Source organism: Hevea brasiliensis, chromosome 14 (assembly GCF_030052815.1).
Source record: "Hevea brasiliensis isolate MT/VB/25A 57/8 chromosome 14, ASM3005281v1, whole genome shotgun sequence".
NCBI lineage: Eukaryota > Viridiplantae > Streptophyta > Magnoliopsida > Malpighiales > Euphorbiaceae > Hevea > Hevea brasiliensis.
Window position 1 is genome coordinate 76,443,414 of NC_079506.1, and position 10,275 is coordinate 76,453,688.

At 34.7% G+C, this 10,275-nt stretch overlaps 1 protein-coding gene across 1 annotated transcript; it reads left to right on the top strand.

Annotated features, from left to right (window-relative positions):
• Window positions 1-4,994: 4,994 nt before the first annotated feature.
• Window positions 4,995-9,468, top strand: LOC110631703 (uncharacterized). Its single transcript, XM_058133276.1, has 4 exons — window positions 4,995-6,451; window positions 6,737-8,047; window positions 8,745-8,859; window positions 8,958-9,468. Exons 1-4 carry the CDS (start codon window positions 5,807-5,809, stop codon window positions 9,200-9,202), a joined length of 2,316 nt encoding a protein of 771 aa, XP_057989259.1. The 5' UTR covers window positions 4,995-5,806; the 3' UTR covers window positions 9,203-9,468.
• Window positions 9,469-10,275: the final 807 nt, after the last annotated feature.

Genomic DNA, 10,275 nt, shown 5'->3' on the forward strand with positions numbered 1-10,275 from the left:
AATCAAAATGTTCCAGCTGCTCAATGAGCGGAATCATCTTATGGACATGATCTCTTACATTCTGTCCCTTTGATATCCTCTTGCGGAATAGCTGTCTAGATATCTCATATCTAGCATTCCTACTGTGCTCACCATACAACTCTTGCAAGTAAAGAAGGATCTCATTCGCACTTTGCATGTTTACATGTTGCTTCTGTAACTCATTAGTCATAGAAGGAAGCATGTAACATCTGGCTTTCATATCATGCTCCTTCCACTTGTCCAAAGCCTCTGATTCCTCTGGAGTGGCTCCTGGAGGTAAGGGACCAGGAATATTTGAATATAGAATATATCCAATACATTCTAGGTTCAGGACAAGTTTTAAATTTCTGAGCCAATCAGAAAGGTTAGGTCCTGTCAACCTATTGTGATCAAGTATGCTTTCAAAGATATTGGATGATGGTGGTTGTTGTGTGCTCATTATTATTAAAAAATAAAATGCAGAAAATAACAAGATTAATTAGTAAATGTATCAAGTAATTACCAAAATGGTTATGGTCTTTTAATCAAATTGGTCCTCCCACTAACTTGGCGAATCCTACACTTCCAAAGTAGGAAATGGAAATCCTAGTTAGATGGATTTTTAGTGGGTGATTGAATTCTTATAGTCTTATTGATCATCCTCAGGCACATCCATTATTGGAATTACAATAAACTATAAGTGAGCAACTCCTTGCCTATCATATCTCATATGAGGTTCAATCATTTATTTGGCCTTTAATGCTCGAAATCTCAGGCACATCTATTATTGATTTATCTTGCATTAGTTAAGTTGATCCCATTAGTAGGCATGCAAATAATTTTAATGACCTCAGACACATCCATTATTGGCCACCAACCATTTACATACTTACAATATCTTATGCTTGACAATTATTCTTAAGAAAATCTCTTAAACAAATGCATTATTTCCAAGCTCATATAGCTAATAATACAAGTATTTAAAATTTCTTAAAATAATTGCCTCAATAGAGGGCCATGATATAATTACCATAATTATACCATTTCTAACTTAATCATTTGTTTGGAAGATTTTGTGGTCGGCTTAATTACTATTATGGTCTCACTTTGCACATTATCCAGTTAGCATGTATGTATCATATACTTGCATACATTCATATACATCTCATGCATGCATGGATAAACAAATAATATGATATGATCATGGACTTTCTAAGAGATTCAATTCTGAGCCACCAAGAATTGAATCAGGGCACTTGTAGGTGTATTTCATTCATTCATTTTACAAGAGTTGCTGAAGGAGTACATAATCAACCCTTTATCTTGATTTCCTCCTTCTGGTCCCACCAATGCTCTTGACCTCCTTATTCTTCTTGCAATCCAATTACATTGTAACCCTTGATATACCAAAGTGAATATACAAGAATATAGACTTTAAAGTCCTTAAATAAATGAAATTACATCCTAAGTTATCATAACATTTATGATACATGCCACTAAAATAAATTAATTATTTTACATTCTAAAGAAAAATTAAAATAAACAAATAAATCTAATCACATTGGTCTTTTATTGTCCATGATCATCCATCATGCATATTTAAAATTTAAAAATTAAATAAAATATACATGCTTAAAAATTAAATTGAATATCATATATTCAACTAAAAATTAAATTTGAATCTTATTCAAATAATTTTAAATTTAAAAACTTTTTCCAAATTTAATTCCATGAAAATAATTTTCATAAATTAATTGCGTGATTGAAATTCCTAATTAAATCATTTAATTAGGTTTGGGCTTAATTATGGGTCTTAAATTATACAACAATTGCATAATGGGCCTCAAAAAAAGCCCAACACTCCCCTTTAATGAAAAACATGGCCTGTGTAATGTTTACATAGCTTGAGGTGCGCGAAAACATGGGCACCCCGTGTAAACGCAGTCTTCGGCATGGGGTGAGGAGCGCGAGGGACACGGGCCGTGTCATTGAGTGACACGCCCCTGGGCAAGCGACAACATGCCCCGTGTATGCTGAAACACTCCCTGGGCTGTGTAAAAACCCAGAACACGGTCCAAGCCATGTTTCTTGCGACAATTTGGCAATTTAAGGGTTTTCTTGATCCGAACCAACTTTAAATCAACCCAAACTCAACCCAATCACACAACTAAGCCTCATAAACAATCGAAATAGCAAATATAGTGGCTCTGATACCAATTGAAGGCATAGAAGCATGGGAATTAAAGCATTTAAGCATTGAAATTTAAAATTTTAATCTAATGTTATATGCAACATACCATATGTTTTATGTGCCTAATCAATTTCAATGCTCATAAGCATACCAAAACACATTTTAGCATGCATTAAAATCTTCATTTGCCATTTAAGATTGTGAATTAACAAATTAATTCATTAATCTCTAATTAAAAGGGAGATTTTGAGTACTAACCTCTTGATGCACAATTGATATAATTCTCACTCTTAGGATATTCTTAGGACCCCAAATGTTGTCCCTCTAGCTTGTCCACCACAAGAACACCAATGGCAGCCCCAATTTGACTTCCCAAGCCTTGCCAACCACTTGAAATTTGGGGTTTATGCTTTAGTGAGGGTGTATAAATATATGGAAGACTAAAAACACTTTCTAGCAAATTTAATTCAAAGGAAATGGAAGGATTTTCTTTGAATTAATTGAGCAAGCATGAAGAGGATGAGGGGACTATGACTGCAGTCCACCTTGAAGAGAGGAAGAGTGTATTTTTTGTTTCTTCTTTCTTTTGCTTTTATACTTAAGTCAAAGTTTCACTAACTCCCTTGCCACATGTCACCACTTGATTTAATCTTACTTTTGTTGACTTAATCTCATCAAGCCAAGAGTCAAAAGTAGATTGAATCTTGACTTTTATCATCTTGCATGATTGGAAAACAAATGGCAAGCTTATATGATGCCTTGTGTCACCATCTCATGATCACGTGTCACCATCTCATTATCACATGTCACCATGTGAAAAGACCAATTTACCCTTACTTTTTAATTTGAGTTCTTAACCCAAAATTATAATTTCTCCTCTTCAAATTAATTTATATCAAATATTAATTAATTAATTAATCTTCATTAATTAATTTTTCACAATTAAATTTATATTTAAACAATTAAATATAAATTTAATTTATGCTATACATCCAATAACCTAGATTTGGTTTCAAGTCATGCTAAGGACTTTGCAATCTTATTGCAAACTAAATCTATTTAATTAATTAATTAAACTCTTTAATTAATCAATTAAATCACATTTTACTTTGTGATTAACTTGTTTAGATGTGTGACTTACTAGGCTCATTACTTATTGGCAATGATAAATGATATTATCCCATAATATCATTAGAACTCTTTCTTACCTTAAATGATTTCTCTAAATCATTTCAGGCATATCATAGACCATGGTTGACACCTAGCATAGCATGTCATGGCTACCCAAACAATAATAAAGAATACCTTAAATGAACCTTTAATCATATGTTACCATGCACTAGAATCTCTCCGTTACAAAATTTCAATTCTAGCTAGAGTCATGGTTAATGTTAGACTCTATTCGCTATGAGCATTATGTTCTCTTTTAATTTTAATTATTGATTAAGTAGATTTTTCTGTCAGAAACTCTTTCCTGACTAAATCTATCTTTCATGGCCAAGAACTTAAATCATCAAGAATAATTAAATGAACATATGATTTTATCCCAATTTACTTAGGGTAACGGATTCCATCTTGATCAACACCTATCTCCATATATAACTAGTAGGAGCTAACACATGCTTATATACCCATACATAGTACAAGTATGAAAGCAGTATCAAACTCAAACCACCTATATACAAGATAACTGTGTTATCTTATGTCTAAAGATTATATGCATTAATATGATATATGACAATGCATTGACAGGAGTAAACTCCATGTGCTTGTCATAATCGTCACTGGTTCGGCCTACTTATCATGTATAAGTGCCTATCATATTTGTTATGTGATATGTGACTCACCATTCTAACTTATTTATATCTCATATTAATACTTTGGGAACAAATATGATTACAATCTTTATGAATAAGTCATGTCCTTTGTAAAGTATCTTCAATTGTGAATCAATTTATGATACTTTGTGCTAGAAATATTGTCACTCATATTTTTAATAACTTAAAAATAAAATTTTTAACAAAATATTAATGAATTTTTTTAATTACACATAAATAAATTATGTAAATAGAAAAGTAAAATTACTTTTTATTAATAATATGTATATATATATATAATATATATAAAATAATATGATCTAATACATATTACTAATAAATCTCAAAGTATCAAACAGCCGCTCGCATCTGTTAAACTTTCCTATATATTTGTTTGGTAACTGAATACATTTAATGCCCCTTATATATGTTCTGGTATGCCAACGTGCCACGTTGTTCATTCTAAAACACCATTCAAAAGGAGCAGACAATATTTTGAATAACAATGATATAAATGAGTAGTCATTTACTATTTATCCAATTGTTTATTTTTACCTCTGCACCATGATAAATTATTTAATATTTTTAAAATACATATATTTTCTCCTATATATATATAAAAATTTATTTTTAAAAAATGGGTATATTTTTTATTGAAAAATAACGGTGTGTATGTATATATATACAGTAAAATACATCATTTTGTCACTGGAAATATATTACTATAATTTCCCATTCAAGATTTACAACTGTGTTTCTAAAAATAAAGGATTTACAACTGTAAAATAACCCTTTTCACTTAAGTTCCAAATTTACAGGAGAAATCGTCGCCGCCTTTTACAATCGAATTTTGAAATGCCCGAATACCCCATGTCAACACCTAAATTTCCAACCCACTCTCCCGTCCCCAGCGACGTCAAAGGAAACCTATTTTAGTCATTTCACGAGGTTGCGACTGCAAAAATATCCGCTCATATAGCATCTCTCTCTCAATTTCTCATCGCACACACATTGACTGACACACACACTTTGAGTAGAGCGCCAAAATCCATCGAATACAACCCGAATGGATCCATATGATTCGGATCCCCGAATCAATCCTGACCGCTCGTTCATTATTCCAACGGCTCAGATCAGTCTGCTAAGTCGTTAACCCTATTTTCTGCCTCTAGTGGTTTTTATCATAAACCCTAGCCCCCACGATAGAGATTGGTAGCTTCACTCTTTCGATTCCCCTTCCCCTTCTCTCTCTCTCTCTCTCTCTCTGCAACTACAACGACTCCATCAAGATTTACGTGAAACGCATTAAACCCTTCGATGTCTTCTTTCTAGAAAGAAGAACCCTCTTTCTCTCTCTCTCTCTCTCTCTCTCTTCGTACATAGAACACCGATCTTAGTTTTCAAGATTTTTTTCTTTCTTTCTTTCTCCTTTTCTTTTAAAGAATCGTGGGATTTTCGATTTTGCGTTTCTGGGTTTTTATGGTCTCTGTTAATCTGATTCCGATTCTTGATGGGTTCCTTGTATTTTTAATTATGTGGGTCTGAATCCGAGTCGGGTGAACGGTATTTATTTTTAACTCGCTGAGTTGTTGTTTCTAGATCTGAGCAAAGGGCATGGTCTTTGGCGATTCTTTCTTCCCTCTGTGTTTTTTGACGTAGAAGAGTCGTGTACGGTGCACCAACTTGGTTTTTTCTGTTGGAAGCTCGTTGACTCGGTGTTTCTGACTAGGTGACTCAGTGAGTTTTGGGTGGGAAGATCGAGCCGCGTGTAGGGCTGAGCAGGAACCGAGCGGCAATAATGCCGTCGGTTGGGATGCGTCGTACCACTAGGGTGTTTGGGGTGGTGAAGGGCGTCGATGGGGCCCGGGTTTTACGTTCGGGGAGGCGTCTCTGGCCGGGATCAAGCGACTCCAGGTTCAGGAGAGCCAACGATGGCGACGAGTGGTTACATACCATGATAAAATCAACCGCTACTAACAAGAATCACCATAACAATAGTTCTGTCAAGTACAAAGAAAACGTATGGACTCCCCATGATTCGAAATTGAAGCAACAAGCGCCTGCTGTTGATGCTCGAGTGCCCAAGAGAGTGAAGAACGAGAATTTGAAAGATACTGAGAACAAGATGTTCGGGGTTGTTTATAGTAGGAAAAGAAAGAGAATGGGTGTAGAAAGCCAGGATAACTCTGGGAAAATGTATGGGATTCAGTTTTCGAGAAGGCAGCGTAAGAAGCAAGGGGATGGTGACAGTTTTGTGGGTTTTGAGCGGGCGCTTCTTGTTGTTGTTCTTGAGGGCTATTGCAGTAGTGGGTTAACTCCTTTTCTGAATTTGGTTTTGGGGTATGTTAGGAGGGCTAGTTTGAGGATTTCCGAACTTACTACTTTCTTGTCGTCCGAGCCTGTTAACAGTGCCTTTGCTTCAAATGGAATTCGTTTTCTGCAGGTATGCGTTTGATTCTTTTACAGCTGCGCCTTTATGTTATCCGTTGGTTTTTGTACTATATACAAGTAGAAATTTTTATATACTTTATAAAAGATGCAAATTTTGATTTATTTTTGGTTTCCAAGTGTGAAATTTGTAGTTCTTTTCTCCTTAGAACTATATTTGAAGTTTGCTTAACGCAGATTTAATTAGATGATTACTTGTGGGGCTCCATTTCGAGTTATATTATTGTTCAATGTGTTAACTTACACCCTTGTTTTTGTTCTTCCTAAATTTTCATCACAGGATACACCTGCTAAGAGAACTGGAATTTGCAAGATTTTCGGGGTTCTGAGTAATGTGCCAATATTTTCTTTGGATTTTTCTGCAATTCCTTTCTGTTTTGTGTATATGCACCTCTGTTTGCTACTTAGAGTTAAGTGTCTGTCTCTCGCACCTGTGAATACCTCTTTGGACGAGGACTTATGTGATGAGATGATGAGCGAAGATGATCATTTATGTGGTCTTTTGAAGACTGACACAGCACCAGAAACTGATAATTCTGGAAATAAGATGGTGTTACATCCATCTGTGAGAGCGTCCAAATTAGCTGGCCGGAACAACCAATACCGAAGTGGCTTAAATTCTCGTGGCATTCAAAAGAGGAGGAGTTCACTTAGGAGGAGGAAAGCTAGAAATCCTTCCCTGGTTGGTGTGCACAAAGCTAATGGTGCTTCAGTTTCAGATCTATTAAGTAGTAGGAAAATTGGTATCCCTTTTTCTTCAGCAGTGTCTAAGAACAAGCTTAGGAGTTCATTGCGGAGTAGCGCCACAAGAAACCTCCATGAAGTAAGTCCTAGCATGGTTGAAGTAACTCAGACCATGGACTCATTAAACTGCTCTGCTAATGTACTGGTTGTTGAATCAGATAGATGTTACAGGATAGAAGGGGCCACCGTTACTTTAGAAATCTCTGATTCAAAAGAGTGGTTGCTTGTAGTGAAGAAAGATGGGTTGACGAGTTACACACACTTGGCACAAAAGAATATGCGACCTTGTTCTTCGAATCGTATCACTCATGACATAATATGGACAGGGGAGGAAAGTTGGAAGCTAGAGTTTTCTAATCGAAATGACTGGCTCATTTTCAAGGATCTTTATAAGGCATGTACTGATCGCAACATATCAGGTCCTGTCTCTAAAGCCATTCCTGTGCCTGGAGTATGTGAAGTTTTTGGATATGAAGAGGACAATAGTATGCCCTTTTCTAGACCGGAAGCATACATTTCTTTAAATAATGATGAGGTAGCTAGAGCTCTGGCTAGGAAGACTGCAATTTATGACATGGATTCTGAAGATGAGGAATGGCTGAAAAAGTTCAATGATGATATATTTGTTGAAACTGAGCAACAAGAGCATCTTTCAGAGGATAATTTTGAGTTAATAATTGATGCCTTGGAGAAGGGTTTTTATTGCAATCCAGATGATTTTGCAGATGAGAAAGCAGCTGTAAATCTGTGTATAGATTTGGGTAGGAGGGAAGTAGCTGAAGCTGTGTATGGTTATTGGATGAAAAAACGGAAGCAGAGACGATCAGCACTTCTTAGGGTTTTTCAGGTAAAATTCTCATCACATCTCAGATATCTGCTGTATTGACTACATATCTATTTCATTTTGGATTTGTTAATGGAATATCAAGTTGTATCTTGGCAGCTTTCCATTTGTATTATTGTGTTTATTGTGGATAATCATAATAATCAGATTTTTCTTTGGTTTGATTTAAGCTAATATAACATGTACTAGTTTATAGAAATTTCTCAAGCCTATATTTTCCTTGCCGCATTGTACTCATCTCCTCCCCTCTCTTGGCCTCTCATTGTTTCCTTCTTGAGTTTCTTGTTGGTGGAATCAGGTTTTGGCCTTGCAGGGAGATTGCTTCTATTATGTTTTAAAGAACAGTTTATTTAATGTGATATCTTGTAATTACTCGAATTTTGATGCACAAACTGAAGTAGTTTCAATAACAAAATTTTAGAAAATTTTGTCAATGCTTTTGATGATTGTGGGGAACCGGATCAAACTCAGTTAGATGGAATTGTTCTTCTGTTTAAGGGCCCTTTGCGATGTGTCTTTTGCCTTGCTAAAAGAATACAATTTAAAATGGTCTTGCTATGTGGTGACAGTGAAATGTAACAAGAATGTTATAACACATTTTGCTTTGGGGATATTGGGTTGTGTGGTATGCTTTCCAAATAGTGGGCATTCTATGTTGAAGTTTTTATGCTTATCATTCATTCAGTCTTCTTTCTAACAGGGACAGCAATCAAAAAAAGCTCCACTGATTCCAAAACCTGTTCTACGTAAGAGAAGGTCATTCAAGCGGCAAGCCAGCCAATTTGGAAGAGGCAAGCAACCTAGTCTGTTGCAAGGTGAGTTCTTGCTTCTTTTGGCTGATTTGGTCTTGCTTTGTGGTTATCTACGTTTTTGGTTTTTGTCAATATTATCTCATTTTCTATTTGTTGTACAGTAATGGCTGCTGAACATGATGCTTTGGAAGAACAGAATGCTATGCGTAAAGTAGAGGCAGCTAAAACTTCAGCGAAGAGATCTGTGGAATCAGCTATTCTTAAACGCCGACGGGCTCAGATTCTTATGGAGAATGCTGATTTAGCAATTTACAAAGCTACAATGGCACTCAGAATTGCTGAAGGTGCCCAACTGGTCAATTCAACGGATGTTGCTGTCCAACACTTATTTGATTGTCAGGCATAGGTGTATTTAACGCTTTTTAAGATGGCCAGTTACATTTATTGAAAGCAGGACAACATCGTAGACAACCTTGGTCAATTCAACAGCTGTTTTGAAGCCCTGGAGATAACCTTTTGCAGAAAGTATTGTAATTTTGTATAGATTTTTTTATTGAATGTACATTCTGTATTATTATAACCTCACACCAAATGATTTTAACAAGGGGATTTGGTTGATTTCCTTGTGTAAAAAATGGGGAGAGAAAAAAAAATCATAAGTTTACAGGAAAATTTTGGCTTTGTGTATTGAAAGCATGCTTACAACCTCTAGTTCTAGTTGGTGAAGCATGTACCCTTTGCTGAATGCTGATTGTGGATGTTTGCTTCTCTTCTGTTTAGTTTTTCCGGTTCATGTTTCCGTTGTAAAGTTAAATAAAGCGACGTAACATGGAATGGTAGGTAGAAGTTTAAAGGTAGGTTTGCACGTGGAAGCCCATCATCCTTAATGGGCCTTGCATTGATCATTCCATCATCAAAATCTTCGTTATTTGAAATCTAATTTGTGAAAGATTCTATTAAATTAATGTTAATATCACATTGCTTTAAAAAAAAAATTTGTGTATTTTCTTGTTAAAATGATATAATAAGATAGTTAAATTGCTAACAAATGAATTGAAAAAAAAAACAATAATTTTTTTTTGAAATAAATCATTTTTATAAAAGAATGTAATTGAATTTTTATGTTAATTTTTAATATTTTTAAATGTTTTTTTTAAATTGAAAAGAATTAAATTCTTTTATTTTAAATAGAAAAATTTTTAAAAAAATTGAATTAATGGCACTAAATGCATAATCGCATGCTATTGTTGGTAAATCCACCATAAACCAGAAAAATCACAGTACAAGGTTAAGCCAATCCACCACATTGAAAAGCAAACAGGGTTTTGGGACCCTCTTCCACAGATTCTGTCGTAGAAATTTATGTTTGTGAGGATAATATATATATATATATGGATACTAATATGTAAAAGAAAATTTAGAGAAATACTTCTCACATTTTTTTTTAAATATTTTATAGTTTTAATTTAAGGTAAATTT

What these genes read in the sequence shown, in the direction of transcription:
- LOC110631703 (XM_058133276.1), top strand. Translation starts at nt 5,807, where the DNA reads ATGCCGTCGGTTGGGATGCGTCGTACCACTAGGGTGTTTGGGGTGGTG. An exon ending in ATGGAATTCGTTTTCTGCAG is followed by an intron (nt 6,452 to 6,736) that starts GTATGCGTTTGA and finishes TTTTCATCACAG; the next exon opens with GATACACCTGCTAAGAGAAC. An exon ending in GCAACCTAGTCTGTTGCAAG is followed by an intron (nt 8,860 to 8,957) that starts GTGAGTTCTTGC and finishes TTTGTTGTACAG; the next exon opens with TAATGGCTGCTGAACATGAT.